The sequence below is a fragment of the Chiloscyllium plagiosum genome, unplaced genomic scaffold (assembly GCF_037043375.1).
Source record: "Chiloscyllium plagiosum isolate Xiang-an unplaced genomic scaffold, Cpla_swu_hap1 HiC_scaffold_1, whole genome shotgun sequence".
Lineage (NCBI taxonomy): Eukaryota > Metazoa > Chordata > Chondrichthyes > Orectolobiformes > Hemiscylliidae > Chiloscyllium > Chiloscyllium plagiosum.
This window is the reverse complement of record NW_028270139.1, coordinates 80,624,941-80,650,017: the sequence shown is the minus strand read 5'-3', so window position 1 is coordinate 80,650,017 and position 25,077 is coordinate 80,624,941. Positions and strand designations below refer to the sequence as shown.

At 38.6% G+C, this 25,077-nt stretch overlaps 1 protein-coding gene and 1 long non-coding RNA gene across 2 annotated transcripts in view; both read right to left on the bottom strand.

Annotated features, from left to right (window-relative positions):
• Window positions 1-25,077, bottom strand: part of LOC148152150 (uncharacterized) — a 762,130-nt gene that overhangs the window by 209,730 nt on the left and 527,323 nt on the right. The window lies entirely within an intron of this gene.
• Window positions 1-25,077, bottom strand: part of tusc3 (tumor suppressor candidate 3) — a 390,300-nt gene that overhangs the window by 84,855 nt on the left and 280,368 nt on the right. Inside the window, exon 8 of the mRNA XM_043690293.2 lies at window positions 24,840-24,914. Coding sequence (XP_043546228.2) covers window positions 24,840-24,914 — 75 coding nt within the window. The remainder of the gene's footprint in view (window positions 1-24,839; window positions 24,915-25,077) is intronic.

Genomic DNA, 25,077 nt, shown 5'->3' with positions numbered 1-25,077 from the left:
GCAGTCTGGCATTTCAATACTAAACTTTCTACATTTTGACATAATCCCTGATGAATCATAAAATAAGATAGACATTATAACATTGAAAAATAAGTGCTTAATCAAAATCAATCCACGTTTGGCATTTCTCCTCCAAATGAGCAGTAATCCTAATCCTGTGTACCATCCTTCTTTAATCCATCTGTCTTTATTCCATTTCCTTCCAGCAATAGTCCCACCAATTAGATGTTAGTATGGTGCAGAAACAGTTTACAAGATGGTGCAAAGGTGACCATCTTCAGCTATGAGGATGGATGGGACTGTTCTCCTTAGAAAGAAGGTAAGAGGAATTCTGATCAAAGTTTTTAAACTCATGAGGAGGCTGGATAGAGTACATCAGGAGAAACTATTCCTGCTTGTGAAAGGATCAAATATAAGATGGCACAAATTTAAAGCGATTTGTAAAAGAAACAAAATGATGTGAGAATAAAAAATACAATGAGTGGTTCAGGTCTAGAATTCACTGCTTGGAAGTATAGTGGAATGTGATTCAATTGAGGCATTCAAGAGGGAATTGGATCATTACTTAAATAGAAACAATGTCCAGGGATTTGCAAGGACAATAGCACCAATTCATGATGCTTATTTGGAGACTCAGTACAGAAACAATGGGTTGAATGGTCTCCCTCTGCACTGTAACACTTACAGAAACATGTCTTTGCATCAATCATGATTGCAAGTGCATCCCACGAATTCAAAGCCTTCCATTTAAAATATTTCTGCCACACTCTGTGTTCTAAAACTCGTCTTTAAATTTTAAAACTATGCCTCAGATTCTAGATCAGTTAGCCACTGGAAAGTGTTTCTACCAATTCGGTCTCATTATTTTGAATTTTAAATCCTGCAACTTTATTTACACTTAACAAGAATTATCCATAATCCAACAAGAACTTAATTATAATTCTGAGAAAATCTGATAGTACAATTGAAATATTTGCAGTAGGCCTTCTATCAAGATCTCATGGCAGCTGCTCGCAAGAGGCTGGTCTTCCTGGATTAAATTACTTGATGCTAAAGGTTCTGGGTTACGCAACGGGTTTCTGTTTTATTTACATTTGTCATCTTCAAAGAAATAAGTGATATGTTTGAACTGAGCAGCATTAACTAAGTATTACACCTATTTTTAAACAAGAATCAAACATTTTGAAAAGGTTTTAGTTCACTGACCTCCACAATCAACTTCATCTAAATGAGGCACCCTGACATTTTGCTAGAAACATTTATTTTATTATGACTCACTGGGGGTAATGTGTTGGAAATCAAGCTATTCACAAAAGTGAAAGGTGTTTAACAGTATGCAGAATTCCGAAGTTTACATGTCTTTTACACCCAGGTTGACAGAAAGCACAAACCATTAACAAGAATTATCTATTTTCTACAAATAAGTAGATTGTAACTACAGATAAACAATTATGAACGGTCAACATATAATTTTATTCATTAAAACTCTAACCCCCTGATAAACTCTCCCTACATATACAAACAGAGTCATAAAAAAAGTTATGGTTCAAGGGAAAGACTGGAAAGGTCGTTCAATGATCTCTGCCCCTAAGAGTCCACTGAAATGGCCCTCATGGCTTGTAAGGATGCTTCTACTTGATCTTTTTTCTCCAGGAATTTTTCCTTGCTTTTTCTATTAATTCATTTGGTCATTTCTTGCTAGGCCAGCATTTATTGCCCATTTCTAATTGCCAAGATGGCAGTGGGTCTAGAGTCACATGTACATCAGACCAAGTCAGTCCAGGCAGTTTCCTTCACTCAGGGACATTAGTGAACCAGATGACTTTGGAACAGCAATTGACATGGTTGCTATTAGGCGAGCTTTTTATTCCAGATTTCTACTGAATTTAAATATTATCATCTGACATGGGAGACCCACATCCCTAGAATATTAATCTAGGGCTCTAAATTATTCATAACATTACCAATATGCAACTGCCTCCCTTTCAAGTTTACTATACCGCACAACCTCCTAATCGTATAATCTGATCCCTTTATTCACATTGCACATAACCACTAAAGGCATTTTATGTCTAGTTTGAACTTATGTTTGAAAAATTTGTAAATCTAGGTAGCTTTGTCTTTCACGAAACATGATACTCTAATGAATCATTTTACCATGTGATATTAATTTAATTATAGAAGTTGAACTTTAGCTCATATTTTGAAAGAAAAATATTCTGCAGGAAATTCAATCATCATTTGCTTTCTTTGTTTTGTTGGGGGCCAATGATGTGATGTGCTTTTCAATATAACAACTAACTACTCTCACTCATGACTGCCATACAATTATATCCTAGTGCCTAAGTAATTCATGTAGTGAGAACCCCTCAAGAATTCTATAAAATTCTGCTTCAAACCATATCCTTTGTTCCACAACATGTTTTTGTGTCATGAGCAGTTAACCCTCTTAACGTCTCATTGGTTGTTAGGTCACAACAGTGACTTGCTGTATGTAGTAGACATTTGAGCTTTGCATTGAAGTTAGTGATCACACATTCTCAAAACCAGAAAATCTTTGCTCTATAAGATAGGCTTTTTTTTCCATCCCCTATGGTTTTCTCCTGCAGGAGGAAACGTCAGTATCAAAGTGTTTCTGCACTACCTTATATTAGATAATACATCGCTCACATAGTCTGATAATTACTATCTAAAAATGTTGCTGGTCATTCACAAAGACAAACAGATTTTCTTACTTAGATATGATTATGTAGGACAAGAGTCTTGCACTACAAGTAGTCTGGCAGTGCAACATCATTGCTTTCAGGTTGCTGTTAATCATCTAAAATAAAGGCCTTCCAGCTCAATGAAGAATTTGGTTTTAATACAAAAAGACTGGTATTTTAACTGGCATGCAAACAATTAGAAGGAAAAATGAAAATATGGGAATAAAGAAACTAAAAAAATCATTAGAGGCTAAAATCTAATGTCTCAATATAAAAAAAAGAGTTTAGATCACATTTATGTTCAGGAACTTTTAAGTGTCTTGTCAATGATATAAATTCTGAAATTACCTGAGCACATCACAAATGACTTAAATTAATAATACTTCAAATATGGAATACAATAATATGCTTTAACAAATACTAATACAAATAATTGTTTTCAAAAATCCATTTGTTGTTTCATCTTCACCCATTTCCCTATTCATATGTTTCCCGTAATCAACTTTGATTCAAGACCTGTGAAAATAGTTAGTCAATATCTCAGGGATAACTTGTTTGATTATCTGCTTCACTTTACTTTGACAAGAAGTGTACATAGACATATCTTCGTGTCTCCCTAAGGCAGTGCAACTCCACTGTGAATACAATGGTATCAATCATCCTACATTAGTGTGGCCTTGACTCCTCAGACACATCACATTTGTTTCCAAAGCCAGTGCATCTAGCTATTCTTATTAACAGAGCATGATAGAAATATTAAAGGTGCTAGTCAACCCAACTGGCGAAATGAAAGTCAAATGCCACATCATTGCTCAATAGTTCTGTTGCAGAAAGCTCTGAGATGCAAGGACTGCTAGCTTTGGGATCTTCTTATTCCCCTTTATTTGTTAATTTGTTGCGCCTGTCAGAGAGGCAATAACCTAGTGGTATGGCCCAACTAATGTTGTGGGGACCTGGGTTCAAAGCCCACTGTGGCAGATGTTAAATTTGAGTTCAATAAAAATCTGAAATGAAGACTGTAATGCTGACTATGAAACCATTGTCAATTGTTGGGAAAAGCCAACCTGGTTCACTAATGTCCTTTAAGGAAGGAATCTATCTTGGCTTATCTAGTCTGGCCTATATGTGACTCTAGATCTACAGCAATTGGTTGATTCTTAACTACCCTCTGGGCAATAAGTGCTGGCACATTCCATGACTCAACAAATCGAAACTGTACTTGTAAGGAAGAAGGGAGTTTCTTCTTCAACAACTGAAATATTTGGACTGAATTTAATATTTGGCACCAAACAGGTAGCGGGTGCATAACAGTTGTTGTCCATTTTTTTGATGTTGTGGCTGTGAGACCTCTTTCTAGGTCTGCATGAATCAGTTCTTGGGTTGTGCATAAACACTGAGGTCAATGGGCAGAGTGTGGACAGAAACATGGATGGTGGAATGTAGGATGTAGCGTAGGGTTGATGTAGGATAGGTACGGAGTGCATAGATAGGCTGAAGCCATGTGTTCGTCTTGCTCCTTCAAAAATAATAGATAAAAATGATTCAGGCTGTTTGCTGTTGAAGTCTCACGTAATACCTTCTAATACCATTGGTTCAGTCAGTTCATATGAGACTAAAAGGACAGAATGGAAAAGATGTGGCCTTGACACCTCAGTTTGTTTCCAAAGACATTTCATCCAGCTTTTCTTATTAGCAGAGCATGTAAAAATATTAAAGGTGCTAGTCATCCTAACTGGGAAATAGCAAAATGAAAGCCAAATGCCACATCATTGCTCAATAGATCTAGAACATAGAACATAGAACATAGAACATAGAAGAATACAGCGCAGTACAGGCCCTTGGGCCCTCGATGTTGCGCCGATCCAAGCCCACCTAAACTACACTAACCCACTATCCTCCATATACCTATCCAATGCCCTCTTAAATGCCCATAAAGAGGGAGAGTCCACCACTGTTACTGGCAGGGCATTCCATCTGTTGCAGAAAGCTCTGAGATGCAAGGACTGGTGGCTATGATGCATTGCCAGGATGGAAAACATCTTTGTCATGGCAAAAACAAAATCAGAAGACATTAGAATCCAACGTTCCATTCTCAAACCTGACATTTATGATCTTCAAAGGGTGGGACATTTTTCATACGTGTTATGCCCAGAGGTAGATGGCCATTAAATCACAACTGTCTCCACTGAAATGAAATTCTGGAATCCTGAGTTGTGGAAATCAGAATGTAGAGAGTCAAACAGGTAACAGCAGATCTGGTGTTGGTGCATTTCTTTTGGATAACCCTTGTTGCTGAAGTATCCCAATGAATACTGTCACAGGGTGCCTTGAAAGTAGAGATCAAAGATTCTTGGAGAATGGGGTAGGTGTTCAGTATGTGATGATGCTGCTCCATTTGCAAGGCAATGCTGTCTTTGGCTTCTCTTTCAGAGAAGTCGGAAAAACAGCGATTCCGAAAAGTCTAGGTTTGAAGGGTTTTAGGGCCAATTTGATTACCGCTAATAGATACTGCCTCAGAGAAAAGGCTTTCAAGTTAAATTTTTAAAATTGTACAATGGCAGCATGGTGGCTCAGTGGTTAGTGCTGCTGCATCACAGTGCCAGGGACCCGGGTTCAATTCCAGCCTTGGGCGACTGTCTGTGTGGAATTTGCACATTCTCCCAATGTCTGTGTGGGTTTCCTCCTGGTACTCCAGTTTCCTGCCACAATCCAAAAACTATGTGCAGGTTAGGTGAATTGGCCTTGCTAAATTGTCCATAATGTTCAGGGATACGTAGGTTAGATGCATTAGTCAGGTGTAAACGTAGAGTAATGGGGTAGGGGAATGGGTCTGGATAGGTTACTCTTCAGAGGGTCGGTGTGGACATGTAGGGGTGAATGGCCTGTTCCTACACAGCAGGGATTCTAAATGAAAGGGGACTGGCCAATTCTCTCAACTCAGCTTTCCTCTGGTTTGGCTTTGTTTTAGCAGTCTGGCTGTTCACTGAAAGCAGTCTGTCAGTTTGAAGCTGCTGGTCCAGAAACAGCAACATGGAAGGTGGCGTTGCATGCTGAGTCCCTCTACCATTTCTCTGACTCTCTCTCTCCTGTAAGACCTTGTTTTTGATTTTTACCTTTTTTGCCAAGGTGTGTTTATAGGGATTGTTGCAGGAATTTGGAACAGTATCATTAAGTTGGGATACTCAGCTGAGTTTTCAGATAGGTTAAGTTATTCGGTATTCTGTTCTCTTTTGTTTGTGTTTCATTTATTAATCTTGTAAATAAATTGTTTTGTTTAAACTACGTGGTTGGGACAGCTGCATCACTCCTGGAATGTCCACTCTACATCTGCTTAAAACAATTAGTAAAGATAGGGTCTGGGCTACTTCCTTGAAATGTTTTGAAGGGTCTGACCTGGTCCATAACAGACTGGGGGCTGTTTACAAGATTTGTTCAATAGTTTCGATTTGGGATCAGAGTTGAAGGCAGCGAGTGGTAGGTGTTAGTGCCTTCTGTTTTGGGTGTTGAATTTGGCTGGTTTAAATAGTGCTTGGGACAGTAATGGCTCTTTCAGTTACCAAGAGTTTTCTGGGGGTGGAAGAAGAGACTTTGGGGGTTTTGCAAAAGTGATTAAAGCCAAGCTGCTAAACAGACCACATGGAGCTGGAGCTTCCAGAGATAATTACAGTATAGCTCAGCATTTAAATTTGCTGGAAACGCCATCAAAATCTGTAGAGATGGCTAAAGTTCAATTGAATATGAAGCAGACTGAGTTGAGGCAAAAGACAAGAAAAGGTAACAGAAATGAAACAATTTGCATTACAATTAAAAGCAGAGGCAGGAGAAAAAGAACACATCACTTTAGCAGAACAAAAAGGAAGAGAGAAGAGAGAGAAAAGGAGGAGAGAGAGGGAAGTAAGAAAGTGAGGGAGTTTGAACTTCAGAAATTGGCACTGAGACAGAAGTTCAAAAATTCACTTCCTGAAGTAGTGAGAACTCATGTGGAAGAGTAGAGTGTTAAAACAGCAAGATTATCAGCTGAAATGGCTGATGATTATATGAGTTGGTTCATAAATTAAAGTCTGGCTTCCAACATCAATTTCATTCCGTGAGGGCTGAAAATTGGGGAAAAGAGAAATCCACGTGTGGAAAGGGAAAGATGGATCTCAGTAAAGACCATAAGGATAACTTAACACAGGATAAAAAGGAAACCCTTGAAGGGACAGAGAATTCAAAAGGCTCAGGCATTTTCACTGCAATAAAATAGGCCACATGAAATCAGTGATGGTGGGTTAGGAAAAGCACTGGGAAGCCAGATGTAGGAAAACAGCACAAGCCAGTGAATTTTGTTGGAGTGGTAACAGAAAGCACAGTGGAGGCTAGAAAGCTGCACCAGAATGTACAAGCTGGTCGGATGTTGGTTAAGGAGAAGGTGCTAGATCTTCTTAAACTATATACTTGCAAAGGTAAAGTTTACTCACAGAGGCCAGGAGCAGCAGGTAAAGAGGTCACAATATTAAGAGATACAGGATCCTTTCAATCTGAGATGTTGAAAAATGAGGAGATATGGACCTCTGAAGGTGTACTGCCAGAAAAGGTGCTAGTAACAGAAATCACAGTGAGAGAAGAACTGCTCAGTTATGTAAAGTTAAGTTGGAGTATCAACTGGGCAAGACATGGTCGGAGTACTGGACAAACTCTCAGCTCCAGGAATACAATTTGTCCTTGCTAAAAAGCCAGTGGAAACTCAGGCAACTGAACTACTACAGGATACATATCCTGGGATTTTTCAGGACTGGGTGGAAACGAGGTCACAAAGTCACCAACTGAAACAGGAGAGATCAAAGAGTATAGATAAGAAGGTTGAAGTGGAATTATCAGATATCTTGTTTGATCAAATGGCTGAGACAAGCCAGGAGCAGATAGATTACAGAGTAGACTTCTTTCGCTCACATAAGTTAACTGAGTTAAAGTAGATAGATGAAAATTTAAAACAATTGTACCAAAAGGCATAAAAGGTCAAAGAATCAGTGTATCCCTGCATGTTATTATCTTAAAAATGATATCTTAATGAGGAAATGGAGACCATCCCATATTCAGGCAGATGAGAAATGGCCAGAAGTTCATCAAGTCATATTGCCAGTTGGTTATAAAAAGGAAGTGTTTCGGGTAGCGCACGAACTACCACGAGGGAGTCAAAGAGGAGTGAGAAAAACACAAGCTAAAATACAGAAACATTTTTACTGACCTGGACTGCACAAGGATATAATTAAATTTTGCTAGACATGTCATTCATGTCAGGTAATTGGAAAACCACAGGCAGTAATAAAACCCACACTTTTACTACCTATTCCCGCGTTTGAGGAGCATTTTACAAGAGTTTTAATTGATTGCATAGGACCCCTACCTAAAACAAAATGTGCGAATCAGTATTTGTTAACAATAATGGATGTGTCCACTAGATTTCCAGAAGCCATTCCATTATGCAATATTATAGCTAAAAGGATTGTAGAGGAGTTACTCAACATTTTCACTACTTACGGACTATCCAGAGATACAATCAGATCAAATGTTCAACTTCACATCAAAATTATTCAAGTTATGGACAGCTTAGGAATTAAACAATTCAAATCTACTGCATATTATCCAGAATCACAGGTAGAGGTAGAACGGTGGCATCAGACATTAAAGACCATGTTGAGAGCTTATAGTTAAGACTACCCAGATGATTGGGATATGGAAATTTTGGTCTGAGATGCACCAAATGAACTGACCAAATTCAGTCCATTTGAATTAGTTTTGGGGCATGAAGCGAGAGGAACACTACAATTAATTAAGGAGAAAATGGTAGGTCAGAATTCAGAGACCACCTATTTGGACTATGCGTCAGATTTTACGGAACAATTAAACGGAGCTGGGGAGTTGGCTAGACTTTAAAAGTATCACAGCGTACTATGAAACATGAAGCAGACAAGAAATCAAAAACATGCAAGTTTGCTATCAGAGATAAGGTTCCTTCCAGATAGATGCATCTTTAAAAGCAAGGTTTGGTGGACCTTATCAAGTTGAAAGGAAGTTAAGTGAGGTGGACTATTTGTAAAGGACTCTAGAAATCTCAGAGTGCGTCATGTAAGTGTGCTCAAAAGGTATTTTGACTGGGAAGGAAAGCCAAAGGAGACTATATTATTGGTTACAACACAGAGTAAAAAACTAAGTTCAGAGGATTCTGAATTGGACATTGCTCAAATTAAATTGGACAATGAGGAAGTTGTCAAAAATTGGGATGAATTTCCAGAGGAAAATCAAAATATCTTGGAGGAGTTATTACTATCGCAGGGGAAGATATGTGGAAATAGCTTGGAAGTACTAACCTAATTATGCATGATGTAGATATAGGAGATGCTGTTCTGATTAAGCAACATCCTTATAGATATAGTCCTTTAAAGTTGGCACAGGTTTAAAAAAAGATTTGAATGCATGCTCCAAGATAACATAATCGAAGTAGCTATAGTCACTGGAGCTCACCCATATTAATGGTGCCAAAACCAGATGGTACCCAACAGTTATGTGTGGACTATCGCAAAGTCAATGCGGCTACAAAGACTGATGCATTTGGAAAGCTGTCTTGAAAAGATATACTCAGAGGGTATTGGCAGGTACCTTTGTCTGAAAGAGTGAAGGCCATTTCAGCTTTCTTAACGCTGAATGGACGATATTAGTTTGAAGTCATGCCGCTTGGCATTAAAAATGCACCAGCTACATTTCAGAAACTTACCAATAAGGTCATTTCCAGATTACCCAGTTGTGTCATATTCATAGGTGACCTGGTGATTCTTCATCATACATGAAAGAAACATCTGCAATGTTTTTTGGAATTGTTCAATAGACTTCAGGAGGCAGGCTTGGTGATAAACCTGACTAAAAGTGAATTTATTCAAAGCCCAAGACACCTTCCTGGGCCATGTTATTGGACATGGACAAATGGCCCCACACAATGCAAATACAAAGGTAATTGTAGAGTTTCCCATACCATCGACAAAAAGAACAGGACTCCGATCCCTGGGATTGAGTGGATTTTATCGAATATTCAAACTATATTTTAGCAGTGTGGCTGCTCCTCTCACTGAATTGCTAAAGAAAGGCAAGAAGTTAGGGTCAGGGCTACTTTGTTGAAACGTTTTGAGGGGGTCTGAGCTGGTCTATAACAATATACATGCATAAGTCTTCGAAAGGGGCAGATAAGTTGAGACGGTTGTTTAAAACAACAATTAAGGTCTTTGACTTTAGAAGTAGAGGCACAGAGTACAGGAGCAATGAAGTTATACTAAACTTTTGTAAAACAGTCTTAAAGCACAGTTGGAGTAAGCTGGTAATTTACAGTATTACACTTTAGGGTGATGTCAAAGTCTCAGAAACAATGATTTGCCAGATTGGTACCAAGGCTAAAGAACAAGATTAAAAGTTTAGAGAAAGTGACTTGTAATCTCTTGGACAGCAGGAATTCAAAAGTAATTAGGTAGATGTATCAAAATCATGAAGAATGTTTCTGGAGTAAATAAGGATAAACTGTTTGCATGACTCAAGTTTTGGTAACCAGATAGTATAGGTTTAAGGCAACTGATGAAAGAAACACATGATATTAGGGGGAAAATGATGACACTTTTTAATGCTCTGGAATGTTTTACATGAAAGGGTTATGGAAGTAGATTGAATAATAAATTTCAAATGAAAACTGCATAAGTATAGCATTTGAAATGTTTGTGGGGTGATTGGGAAAGTAGAGTGTTTGTACTTTCAAAAAATTAGCATAGGCATAATGGGCCAAATGGAATCTTCAGTATTGTAATATGCTTTGATTCTACAACAGATGTCATTGCAAATAAAAATTCATGTTGGTTACATGTTATGTTCCAACTGGATCTGTCAAAAACAAATTTGGTTAGGTAAATAAACAGAGAAATTTTCATAGTTTAATAAAATATTCTGAAGAAATAAAGTTACCACAATTTTATTGTCATCAGAGTTATCGTTAGGTTGCAAAAGTTTTTTCCATTTGCAAAAATACGTAGAAAATCAGAAACAATGTATTTCACAACAATAAACTATGTCCATACCTTATGAATTATATTTTTAATTTTATTGTATTAATTAATATCACTTCATTTTTATGCCCTCATTTAGACAGTGTTGCTTTTTTTTGTTAGCTGTTATTTTTCACCATTAAGTGCTGTGAATCCATATCATATTATTCAATATGACAGGTCTGAAAATCCACCTGGGACTTAGTCATCGCCTGAAGCAATGCCATACTAATGTACAAAATGTAGCTAGATATTTCCAAGTATATGGACAGTGTCAAACAATTAACAACAAAGCTAATTTTTTTTCAGGTTATTTGGAAGTTGTGTTAGGTAATGTGTTTAATCATGTCCCTTTGCTGAAAGGGTTTTTATCATACAGTGGCATAAGATTTCCTTTACCTTCAGTGGAAATAATATAATTACTGAAGCTGTCACAAATCAACATTCCTGAAGTAAGATTTTGCTTCCTTTCTGAAAATATACAAAACCCTTACAACATACAAAATTTGCTTTCCTCTCCTATCATTCCTTCATGACGCCTAACATTACTCCTTAAAGCTAACATTAGCTACAATTTAAAGTAGATCTGTAGTTAACACTGCACCATTCCTCTTTAAAAATGGATTAATTGCAATATTGCATTATTGATGCAAGATATACACTGAAGACATGTGCATTCAAAGCAAGCTTCTGGAAAGAAACTAATTGAGCTAGAAATTGTTGCTTTACATTGTCATAGTAGTGCTGATTAGAGCTTGGAGCTTGAAGAATGGTATATCCATGGGCTAGACTGATTAATAAGATCTTAAACACGAACTGTTGTAATTAACAATGAATAGATTAGCATTTCCAAAGTCTGGAACTGGGGAAATTAAAATTCTGTAATAGAATGCAGTGTGTTTAAACTCTAAAAATGTACACCTAAATTACAATTACAGTTAGAATAATAGATTATTATGGAAAACTAATAAAATTCATTAATCAAGGGGTTTGGATGATGTCACAATGCATGAAATTGCCACTCAGTCGGATTTACTTGGCACTTGAACTGAGAAATGGAACAGCAGCTGTATTTTTATCACTTTCTACCATTCATCATTTGTTCTCTTGCCAAGATTCTCCCTTTTCTCTCATGAAAGCATTCATTTCATGATAGGGTGCAATAGATTGTACAGTTCTCTGAAGATTAATTTCAATTCGACAGAGAAGACTTTGTGACCTTACAATGGGAATTCATGTTAGCTTGGAATCTAACAATAATTATTTTACAGAATGTGTAAAGAGGTGATACATTGAATACAATTAATTTTCTTTGAAAAGTTACCTCTTAGAGTTCCATAAAAAGCAAGATATAAAGCAGAATTATTTAAATGGTTTCATTACTAGTTAGAATCATAAATCATGTGTCTGAAATTCAGCTAGCAAAACTGTCAGAACAGTACTTTCATCAAGTTTTGCCAACAAAGTCAGCTGTATATTGAACCATGGAGTTAGAGTATATCAAGAAAGGGATACTTAGATAACTGGGGAGCAGGGCAAAAAATTTGAAGTCACTGGTAATAAATTCTTTGCAAATTAACTTGTTTTTTATTAAATGTGTGACCGTTAGTTTAAAAAAAAAAACACTTTTCCTAACTTGTCTGTTGTCTTGTACTAATTTATATCCTGTGGCATCGAAGAAATGTAAACTTTCCTTGTGAGACTGTTGTGGCTAAGGTTTTAGTGAAGAACTGATAATTATTGAGAATATTGATGTAACTGCAGTTCATCTAACAAGGGAATTAGTGAGAATGCAAAGAGGCTCTTGAAAACAAAAATGTAGCTCTTCAGAATCCTCAAAAAAAAACCATGAAAAATATACTTTGACCCCTGAAAATGAATGTTAGCTAAATTTGCCAATGACACTCAGATTGCCAAGAAAGTAAGCTATCAAGAGATTAGCCCATGTCAAGAGGATAGGTCATATTAAGTGATGTAGGGAAAAAAAAATCAGATAGAGAATAATATGGGAATGTTGAGTTTTCTATTCTGCAAGGGAGAATACAAAAATAGTATACTAAAATTTTATATAGAAAGAGATTGCAGAACTGGGATCTGGGTATGATAACACATGAATCTCAAAAAAATTAGAATGGAGATTCATCAAGTGATTAGGAAGGCAAATCGAATTATGGGTCTTATTGCAAGGGGAATGGATTATAATACTAGAAAAAAGTTACTGTAGCTGTACAGAACCTCATAACACTATATCTGCAGTCCTAGAATGAAAGTATATAACTGGATTAGTGGTAGTTCAGAAAATAAAAACATCCAACTCATTCAGAGATTGCAGGGATTATTTTATTAAGAAATGTTGAATAGGTTGGGCTGTATTGAATGGAGTTTAGAAGAACGAGCAGTGATCATATTGAAATTGAGTTATAGAGTGATATATCATGGATAAAGACCCTTCAGTCCAATGCGTCTGCGCCGACCAGATCCCCTAAACTGATCTAGTCCTGTTTGCCAGTATTTGGCTCATATCCTCAAAATCCTTTTTATTCATATGCCCATCGAGATGACATTTAAATGTTGCAATTGTACCCGCCTCATCACCTCCTCTGGCAGCTTGTAAGGACTACTCTCTGCATGAAATTATTGCCCCTCAGGTTCTTCTTTAATCTTTCCCCTCTCACCTTAAACCTGTGCCCTCTAGCTTTGGACTCCCCACCCCAGGAAAAAGACCTTGGCTATTCATCCTATCCATACCCCTCATGATTTTATAAACCTCTAGAAGGTCACCTCAGCCTCCAATGCTCCAGGAAAAATTGCCTCAGCCTCTTCAGTCTCTCTCTCTCTCTCTCTATAGCTCAAAACCTTCAATCCTGACAACATCCTTGTAAATTTTTTCTGAATCCTTTCACGTTTATCCGCATCTTTCCTATAGCAGAGAGACTAGAATTGAACACTAAAATTGAATTCTAAAAGTGGCCTCACTAATGTCCAAGATGACTGGCTTGTATACACAATGTAATGACCAATGAAAGCAAGCATGCCAATTGCCATTTTCACTACCTTGTCTCTCTGCATCTCCACTTTCAAGGAACTATGCACCTGCCACGCTAGGTCTCTTTGTTCAGCATCCTAAGGGGAATTCACATGATAGAAGTTAAAAGGCTGTTTCCATTGGGAGATTACACCTAATGTCTCAGAGGGTTCTTTAGTATGTGGAAATTTCTTCCCCAGCAAGTAGTGGAAGCTGGGTTATTGAATTTATTCAAAGCATAGATAGTTTTGATCGACATGGTGTCAATGGTTATAGGAGTCACAAAACAAAATGAAGTTGAAGCTACAACCATTTCATGTATGACCCTGAACAGTATAAGAAGCTGAAAGGGCTGAATGACCTCCTCTTGTTCCAAATTCCTATGTGGATTTGCCATGGAAAAGTAGAAAATGCTGATGAGAGAAATTGTTACCATGTACAATGAAAAGTTTAAACAATTACACAGCAAGCCAAACTTGTCTCTTTGCCAAATCCTCGACTGTATGGACAAGAATTAAGTAAATAATGATGAGTAAAACAGGGCATATATCACTGAATATCTGGAACATCAGAATGGTTGATGCTGTCCAAAGTCCTCTAAAGCAGCTCATTCAAGATACACAAGCTTTGAATTTAAATGTATTAATTCTATATAATGTGGTATATGCAGAGTAGAGACATGTTGCTTATATCCCTATTCTGATTATGCAGCTAATTAGGGCCAACATTTGTTAGATTTTGGAGGTAATAAGGACGATGCCAAAGTCTGTCCCACTTTCATCTGTTACTTGGACAAACCTGACCATGGAAATAAGGGGCAGCATGTGGTGTACTGCCTAAGGTTGGGGAGGGGAAAAAAGAGTGAATGCTTCAAAGTCCTCGCTTTGTGCTCCACTTTATCCATCTTCCCTCACATGGCTCAGCTACACTGTCTCCTGGAAGCCAAGCAGTCATCTCCTGCCCAATTAAATGCACCCCATCCAAACTAGCTATGTGCGCAGGGCATTAAATTCTGCTCTGAGTATGTGAGGCACTGCTCAGAGCCAACACCCATGTGATTAAATACCACAGCTAGTGCTCCACTGGGAATGACTGGGTGATTTCTTCCAACCTTTCTTCAGTCTTGTGAAATGTTTCTGGAAGTGCTGACAGAATTGCATATATTTTTTGCTGCTGCTCCACAACAGTCTTCCTTATTGAAAGCTGCAGAAATTCAGCAGCTATGTCCAGCTGAGCATGTTCTTCACTACATTCCGGATTACAACATCAGCTCCTACTCACTTCTGATATGCTTCTTACCATCTGACAACCCAAACAACTGTCTCAGAGGCCCCAACAAGCTGGCTGTCTATTACTCTTTATCAAGTATCTGGCAGATTTCCATTTCACCCTTGCAAATAGCCATGCATTCTAACACGGATTATCTCCAGTGTCACTTCCTCTGTTGCAGTTCGGATGGTGGCAAGGGTCAGTCCCCAATTCTTCATCCCCTGAATTCTGCACTCTCTTTTCCCTTACTTTAGTTTGATATCTCACAGGAGATGATCATGTACCTAAATGTAATGTAAATAGCCATTATGTAATAGCTAACAAAATTGTTTTGTTTATCAAGTCTGAACTTATCGTCCAAAGATTAGTGTGCACATCCTTCCCTGTTTCTTGCGAATAACTTAAACTAACACCAAGAGCAGGAATTGGTGGCACTAAATTCACCCAACATATCTCAGATGGTTCGGACAGATGACCACAGGATTTTATGAAAGAGCTCTAATTTTCATCATTGAGTTGATAGATGGCATTTGACAATACTGTCCAAAATGATAAAAGGAAAAAAACAAAATAATGGTGTAATGTCTTTTGTGAAGTCAAAGTTCTGTTTTTTTTTTCATTTCTCTGTATTTTCCCACATTTCTTGTCATTGTCGATCATTCTCAAGGGAACAGAACATTCCATCCAGGAGATGTCCCATTCAATATGGATATGAGGAGAACGTTTTCATCTAAGAGAGAGTCATTGTTTGTGGAATTCTCTTCACCATAGAATAGCAGAGGCACAGTCACTGAATATTTTAAAGTTGGATAGGTTCTTGACTGACAAGAGAGTCAAAGAACATACAGTAGACAGGAAATAGAGGGCACAATCACAAATGATGCAGCAGACTGAGTGGCCTGCTCCTTATACATAGTTCTTTTCATGTGTCCATAGGATGCGAGCATCACTGGGTAGGCCAGCAATTATTGTCATCTATAATTGGCCAAAGGGCAGTTAGGTGCCAACTACATTACTGGGGAACTGAGGGAACATGTAGACAAGACTAGGTAAGGATAGCAGGTTTCCTTGGCTGAAGGACATGAGTGAACTTACAAGTTGTTACAACAATGGACTGTGATTACATGGTTACCATTAGGCTAGCTTTCAATTATTTTTTTTTATTGAATTGAATTCAAATCTTACCATCTGTTCCCAGAACATTAGCCTGGGCTTCTGGATTACTAAACTATTAATCCATTGATATTAACACTATACCACCACCTTTGCCAAATATGCTCATGTTAGTGTTGATTTTTCTAAGCTCCACATCATCAACATCCTCATCAGTCTCCTGCAGTAAAACACGTGTGACCTTGTGGCAGAAAATTGACGAATTTGCAACTTGAGTGAAAAAAAAGCATGTGTAATCAGTTCTGTCAACAAAAATAGATAGATTTTACTGTGTCACAGAATTAAGAAGCACAAAGTCCTTGTGAACCAAATGTTAAGTCAGGACTTTGTTGCAGAGTGGGGAAGAGTTCCTACATTTTGCAATTTGCTTTTCAATCTCCAGTAACACCGTACGTGCTCTGTCAGTAAGCCAGGAGAATGTAACTTTATGTCAACTGAGGGAACGATATTAATAACTAACTAAATAAATAAGGGTAAGCAAACATGGCAGGCATGGCAGTGTGCAATGGCTGCAACATCTGGAAGTCTCTGGAATGCTTTCTTGCCTGGAACAACCATATCCACATTTAATGTTCGTTGCAGCTTCAGTAACTTCAGTTCAGAGGAGTTGAGCTGCAGTCTGAGTTGCTGTATTATGAAGAATCAGGGAAGGAGAATGTTACATGAACACTCTGTTGTCAGAGATGTTATTTCCTGCCAGATTAAGTGGAATATGACAGATGACCATCATCAGGCTCATGACTGCAAGTCAGACTGATTTGGATAGTGTAGTGATGGAGGAGACTTGGTCTTCTACTCGAAGTAAAGGGTGAAGGTGCTTCTTAACATGGCAGTTAAGAACAAAGATTGTACAGATGGGAAAGCAAAGCATGGCACCACAGTGCAAGAGGTTCAAGTTGGGAGAGCAAAAAGGAATGTTGTAATGATATGGGACAAAGTAAGGGTGATAAAACTGTTCTAATCAGATGGGATGTGGGAAATTGACTTAGAATTTGCAACTTGAGTTATAAAAAAACATGTGTAATCAGCTCTGTCAACAAAAATAGATAGATGTGGGAAGATACTATGGTTAATGTTATCAACTCATAGCTGGAGATAAATGAGGAATGGGAAAGAGAGGATTCAGTTGTGTTGTCTACTTAGGAACCACACCATAGGTAGAACTAAGAATGATATTTTGCTCAGGGAATTTGAGAAGCTTGGACCAAATTAAAATGCAGAACTTCAGATGTATAAAATACGAGGATCTTATCTGAGCAATGCACCAATTCGTATGAGGGCAAGTTAATCTGGGAATTAAATAAACAATGCAAACAATGGTGTAGAAAGAGTTGGTAGTCATGGAGCAGGGGTACCAGAATTTAGCAATGAAGAAGCTGTTAACTTGTGTTGGGCTCAACTTAAACCAGTTGGACCTGTGCCCTGGTGAATCATAGAACTCAATATTTGGACAGGATTAAAACTAACAGATGGTTGGCAGAATGCAAGGAGGGCGATTTAGAAATCCAAAAGAAAACCTACAAGATAATAAAACTGTATATAGTATGTATTAAGACAACCAGAGAGGGCCATGCATCCTGAGTAAGGTCTATGCTGGGAATGGGAGTAAAAAAATGAAGATGTTTAGCCAGGATCTGATGGCTTAAATCCCAGGATTTCAGAAGAGGTATTTATGAAGATAAATTGTCCAGATTCTTGAAAGGTTCCAACAAATTTGAAGTTAGCACATATAACATGTTCAATCAAGAAAAGAAAGAGAAAGAAAGCAGGAACAAAAGGCCATTTAGCTTGACGTCAGTCTGTAGAAAAGCACTGAATCTATCAATAAACAGGTCTTATGAAAGACTTTGAAAATGAGAAAATATTTTGATATAGTTAACATAGAACTGTGAAAAGGAAATTATGTTTAAAAAAGAACAAAACTTGTAGATGTAGCAAACTTGAATTTTGAAAAGACATCCAATAAACAGAAGAGGAGACCAAATGACCCATCATGTCTGCACTGGCTCTCCAAATGAGAATTAACTTCTCAGCTTATCCCGGTACACTGTTCCTTTTCAGAGATTACACAGGATAAGGTATTACTCAAAAGGTTACTATGCAAAATAAGAGCTCATGGAGTTGGGGATGATAGTTTAGCATGAATAGAGATTTAGCAAAGGAACACAAAGCAAAGAGCAGCAATATATGGGGCATTTTCAAGTTGGCAGAAAGTGACTAGTTGAGTGCCACAAGGATCTGTGTTGAGAGCTTAGCTGTTTCCAACTATATTAATAACTTAATCAAACAGAGTAACAAATCTAAGTTTGCTAATGATACAAAGTTAGATGGGAATGGATGCTATGAAAAGATACTCATCATGGCTGCAAAAGGGATAAAGAAGAAAGTGAGGATTGCAGACGCTGGAGATCAGAGTCGAAAAGTGTGGTGCTGGAAAAAGGACAGCCGGTCAGGCAGCATCTGAAGAGCAAGAGAGTCAATGTTTCGAGCATAAGCTTTTCGTTAATAATGATGAAGATCTTATGCTCAAAATGTCGACTCTTCTGCTCCTCAGATGCTGCTTGACTGGCTGTGCTTTTCCAGCACCACACTTTTTGACTGCAAAAGGAATATAGACAGGTTAATTGAGTGGATGACAGGTTGGAAGAATGAGTACAATGTAATGTCAAATATGGTTATTCACTTTGATTTCTAAGAATAAATAAGGATTTTGTTTTTTAAAAAAACATGAAACTTCTAAATTTTGATGCTCAGATGTACTTGGATGCAATCGTACAACAAACACAGAAAGCTGGCATGCTTAGTTTAGTAGAATGTGAAGTGATCTTACTAAAGCACAAAGATTCTGAAAAGACTTGGCAGCAATGACACAGAAATCCTAGCTGGGGATTAATGCATGCATGATTTCAGGCTTACAAGATGATCATTTAGGACTGCAATGAGGAGAAATGTCTTCATTTTAAGTTTTGTGAAATTTTAGAATTTTATATGCCAGAGGGCTATAAATGCCTCTCCATTGAATTCTGAGATTTTTAGTCTTTCAGGGAATCAAGAGAAGGCTAAAGAAAAGTATATGTAAAGTCGAGATGAACTCAAAGACCAGTCATAATTTTATGGAATGGTAGCTGACTTGATGGGCCATCTGATCTGCGTCAATTCTATTACTTGTCAGCTATGTTCTTAACCATACCTAGATACCAGTGATTTATTTTTATTTGTTCATAGGATGTATGACTGCTGACTAGGCCAGCATTCGTTGCACATCTTTAAATGTCATAGAGAAGATGGAGCTGGGCTTTCTTATTAAACTGCTACAACCCTTGGGGCTCATGCACCCACAGTGCTATTGGGAAAGAATTTCCATGGTTTTGACCCAGCTACAGTGAAGAAATAACAATATACTTCAGGTCAGAGCAGAATGAGGTTTAGAGCAGAACTTGAAGGTGGTCTTTTTTCCCATACATCTGCTTCCTTGACCTTTTAAGAATTAGGCATCATTGATGTGGAAGATGTTATTAGAGTAGCCTGGTGAGTCACAACATACAAATGATACACAGTGCTGTTACTGAGTGTCGATGGTGGAGGGAGCAAAGGTTCTGTGGATGAAGTATCAATCAAGCAGACTGTTTTAACTTGAATGATATCAAGGTTCTTGAGTTGTTAGACCTGTACTCATCTGGGCAAGTAGAGAAGATCCCATCACATACCTGACTTCAACCTTGGAGAAAATGTCCAGGCTCAGGAGGTCAGTTATCTGCTGCATGCTCATGTAACCAAAGTATTTATGACTAAATCAGTGCAGTTTTTTTCATTAATAATAACTCTCATTGGTGATAATAGGGAATTCAATTATAGTAAGGTCATTAGATATCAATGGTTGATGGCTGATAAATTAAACTACATTTATTTAAATTCAACAGGTCCCACAGGAAAGGTAGATGAACTCTGGACATGGTTAGGAACATGGGACTGGGATAACATAGCAATTACAGAAATATGGCTCAGGGATGGGAAGGACTGGCAGCTTAATGTTCCAGGATACAAATGCTACAGGAAGGACAGAAAGGGAGGCAAGACAGGAGAGGGAGTGGTGTTTTTGATAAGGGATAGCATTACAGCTGTACTGTCCTGGAATTACAGGATGGAACTGAGAAATAAGAAAGAGATGATCACCTTATTGGGATTGTATTATAGACCCCCTAATAGTCAGAGGGAAATTGAAAAACAAATTTGTAAGGAAATCTCAGTTATCTGTAAGAATAATAGGGTGGTTATGGTAGGGGATTTTAACTTTCCAAACCTAGACTGAGACTGCCACAGTGGTAAGGGTTTGGATGGAGAGCAATTTGTTAAGTGCGTACAAGAAAATTTCTGATTCAGTATGTGGATGTATCTAATAGAGAATGTGCAAAACTTGACCTACTCTTGGGAAATAAGGCAGCCAGGTGACTGAGGTGTCAGTGGGCGAGCACTTTGGGGCCAGTGACCATAATTCTATTAGTTTTAAAATAGTGATGGAAAAGGATAGACCAGATCTAAAAGTTGAAATTCTAAATTGGAGAAAGGCCAACTTTTACGGTATTAGGCAAGAACTTTCAAAAGCTGATTGGGTAGAGACAGCTGGAAAATGAGAAGCCTTCAGAAATGAAATAACTAGAGACGAGAAAAAGTATATTCCTGTCAGGGTGAAAGGAAAGGCTGGTAGGTATAGGGAATGCTGGATGACTATAGAAATTGAGAATTTGGTTAAGAAAAGAAGGAAGCATATGTCAGGTATAGACAGGATAGATTGAGTGAATCCTTATAAGAGTATAAAGGCAGTAGGAATATACTTAAGAGAGAAATCAGGAGGGCAAAAAGGGAACATGAGATAGCTTTGGCAAATAGAGTTAAGGAAATTCCAAAGGGATTTTACAAATACATTAAGGACAAAAGGGTAACTAGGGAAAGAATAGGGCCCCTCAAAGATCAGCAAGGCTGCCTTTGTGTGGAGCCACAGAAAATGGGGGAGATACTAAATAAGTATTTTGCATTAGTATTTATTGTGGAAAAGGACATGGAAGATATAGAATGTAAGGAAATAGACGGTGACATCTTGAAAAATGTCTATATACAGAGGAGGAAGTCTTGAAATGCATAAAGGTGGATAAATCCCCAGGACCTGATCAGGTGTTCCCTAGAACTCTGTGAGAAGCTAGGGAAGTGATTGCTGAGCCTCTTACTGAAATATTTGTATCATCAATAGTCACAGGTGAGGTGCCAGAAGACTGGAGGTTGGCAAACGTGGTGCCACTCTTTAAGAAAGGTGGTAACAACAAGCCAGAGAACTATAGACCAGTGAGCCTGACGTCGGTGGTGGGCAAGTTGTTGGAGGGAATCTTGAGGGACAGGATGTACATGTATTTGGAAAAGCAAGAACTGATTAGGGATAGTCAACATGGCTTTGTGCATGGGAAATCATGTCTCACAAACTTGATTGAGTTTTCTGAAGAAGTAACAAAGAGGATTGATGAGGGCAGAGTGATAGATGAGATCTATATGGAGTTCAGTAAGACATTCGACAAGGATCCCCATGGGAGACTGCTGAGCAAGGTAAGACCTCATGGAATACAGGGAGCACTAGCCATTTGGATATAGAACTGGCTCAAAGGCAGAAGACAGAGGGTGGTGGTGGAGGGTTGTTTTTTCAGACTGGAGGCCTGTGACCAGTGGAGTGCCACAAGGATCAGTCCTGGGTCCACTACTTCTCATCATTTATATAAATGATTTGGATGTGAGTATAAGATGTCAGTGGGCGGCACGGTGGCAGAGTGGTTAGCACTACTGCCTCACAGCGCTAGAGACCCGGGTTCAATTCCCGCCTCAGGCGACTGACTGTGTGGAGTTTGCACGTTCTCCCCGTGTCTGCGTGGGTTTCCTCTGGGTGCTCCGGTTTCCTCCCACAGTCCAAAGATGTGCAGGTCAGGTGAATTGGCCATGCTAAATTGCCCGTAGTGTTAGGTAAGGGGTAAATGTAGGGGAATGGGTGGGTTGCGCTTCGGCGGGGCGGTGTGGACTTGTTGGGCCGAAGGGCCTGTTTCCACACTGTAAGTAATCTAAAAAAAAGAGGTATAGTTAGTAAGTTTGCTGATGACACCAAAATCGGATGTGCAGTGGATAGCGAAGAAGGTTACCTCAGATTACAATGGGATCTTGACCAGATAGGCCAATGGACTAAGGAGTGGCAGAAGGAATTTAATTTAGATAAATGTGAGGTGCTGAATTTTGGCAAAGCAAATCTTAGCAGGACTTATAAACTTAATGGTAAGGTCCTAGGCAGTGTTGCTGAACAAAGAGACCTTGGAGTGCAGGTTCATAGCTCCTTGAAAGTGGAGTCACAGTTAGATAGGACAGTGAAGAAGGCGTTTGGTTTATTTTCTTTTATTGGTGAGAGTATTGAGTACAGAAGTTGGAGTTCATGTTGTGGCTGTACAGGACATTGGTTAGGCCACTGTTGGAATATTGCGTGCAATTCTGGTCTCCTTCCTATCGAAAGGACGTTGTGAAACTTGAAAGGGTTGAGAAAGGATTTACAAGGATGTTGCCAGGGTTGGAGGATTTGAGCTATCGGGAGAGGTTGAATAGGCTAGGGCTATTTTCCTTGGAGCGTCGGAAGCTGAGAGGTGACCTTTTGGAGGCTTATAAAATCATGAGAGGCGTGGATAGGATAAATAGACAAAGTCTGTTCCCTGGGGTGGTTGAGTCCAGAACTAGAGTGCATAGGTTTAGGGCAAGATGGGAAAGATATAAAAGACACCTAAAGGGCAACGTTTTCACTCAGAGGGTGGTACATATATGGAATGAGCTGCCAGAGGAAGTGGTGGAGACTGGTACAATTACAACATTTAAAATACATCTGGAGGGGTATCTGAATAGGAAGGGTTTGGAGGGATATGGGCTAGTTGCTGGCAGCCGGGACTATATTGGGTTGGGATATCTGGTCGACATGGACGAGTTGGACCGAAGGGTCTGTTTCCGTGCTGTACATCTCTATGGCTCTATGATCTCCAGCACTGCCTCTTCTATCAGGATGTGGATTCACAATTGTGCTACTGATTAAATGCTGCTACCTCTAAGTTTACGTGACTTTGCCTTATTAGAGAGAGCAATGTGTCATGAATATGGTGCAATGTGTATGCCACAATTAAATAGATGGTTATGCGTGTAAGCTCTGAAATGAGTGTGCTTGGAGCAGTATTAATTGTGTAAGGTTGAGGCCAATGACATGAGGCCTGAATTATGGCTCTTGTTGCATGGTATTAGTGTCTCTACTTCTGAGCCAGCTGCTCCTGTGGTGAAAGAGAACACCACCAAACAGTTGATGAGAAAACATCTATAAGGTCTGAGTTGCATCTGATGGAAACTTTGATTAAATGACTTAACAAGCTATGGTGAATGGAACAATATGAAAGACAAGTGATGTGGCTAGTAGGACATGGCATGTGAAGATACTTTCACCTGTACCTTGGTTATCCATTTGAAGTTCTTACACTTGTTGAGGCACTCTACCCACATTTCCACGGCTAGACATGGCACTACCTTTTTAATAATTGTCCTGAGGGCCTACTGGCCTCCTGAGTAGATGACCTTGCTCCACTTTTGTATCTTTTGCTCAATGTTCTCAAAGCTCCACCCAAAAATATTTGTCAGGCTAACTGTCCTGTTGTACCATTTTACAACATTCTTCCTGTCTTCAATTTCTCTTTCGTCAGTTCCAGGTTCAGCTATAGCAAGAATTCATCTCAATATTCAGGGGTGCAGACTGGTTTTAAAAAGGACAGCTGTTGAGGTGTGCAGCCACTCAACAGTGTATTCAGTGCTGAACGCCATACCATAATCATTAAATTAACAGGAAGTGAGCTTTTGCATTGTATGCATTATTTTGAACGGGTGTGTGTTAATGCCAATTCACAATCCCATGCTCAATCTCAATGCCTAACAAGTTCTGGCCCTAATGTGGAGGCAATGGCCTAGTGGTATTATCGCTGGACTATCAATTCAGAGACCCAGGTAATGTTCTGGGGACCTGGTTTGATTTAGGCCATGGCAGATGGTGGAATTTGTATTCAATAAAAATCAGGAATTAAGGGTGTAATGATGACCATGAAACCATTGTCGATTATCAGAAAATTCATCTGGTTCAGTGATGTCCTTTAGGGAAGGAAACAGCCATCTTCACCTGGTCTGGCATATATGGGACTGCAGACCCACAGTAATGTGGTCAACTATTCACTGCCCTCTGGGCAATAAATGTTGTCACAGTCAGTGACATCCACATCATGAATGATTTTTTAAAAAAAGTTCTCATAGCTTAATATCATAATTCTAAGACAAAGTCAGAATCCCTGGTCGTTTTTAATATTGTAAAAATTATGCAAGTCCTTATGATCTATGTAGTAATCGCCTATTGAGGAACAGATCACGTAAATAGTAGGAGAAAAGCCAATATTTATATAACACATTCAATCAAAGCAGTCAGTTTCATGTGTCCCTCCATACTTCACTGCTCAAAATGTCTTGTATGCTCAAAAAAGTAAAAGTACTGATATAAAACTAGCCATAACTTACTTCTTCTTTTGCCTACGTCACCTTTGGATGTTGCAGCTTCATTTAAAAGAACCATTCCCATGGTGATGGCAGCATCTGAAGTTGTCGTCAAGGAAACAGCAGCGTTGTGCAAAAAGCTTCAGGGTTCACTTTCAAAATAAGTCAGATGCTTCTCTTCTTTAAAATATTTTCAGTAAAATTACTTGTACTTTATTACAGCAATTATTAGATTCAGCTCCCAGCTGGTTTAAACTCTCTG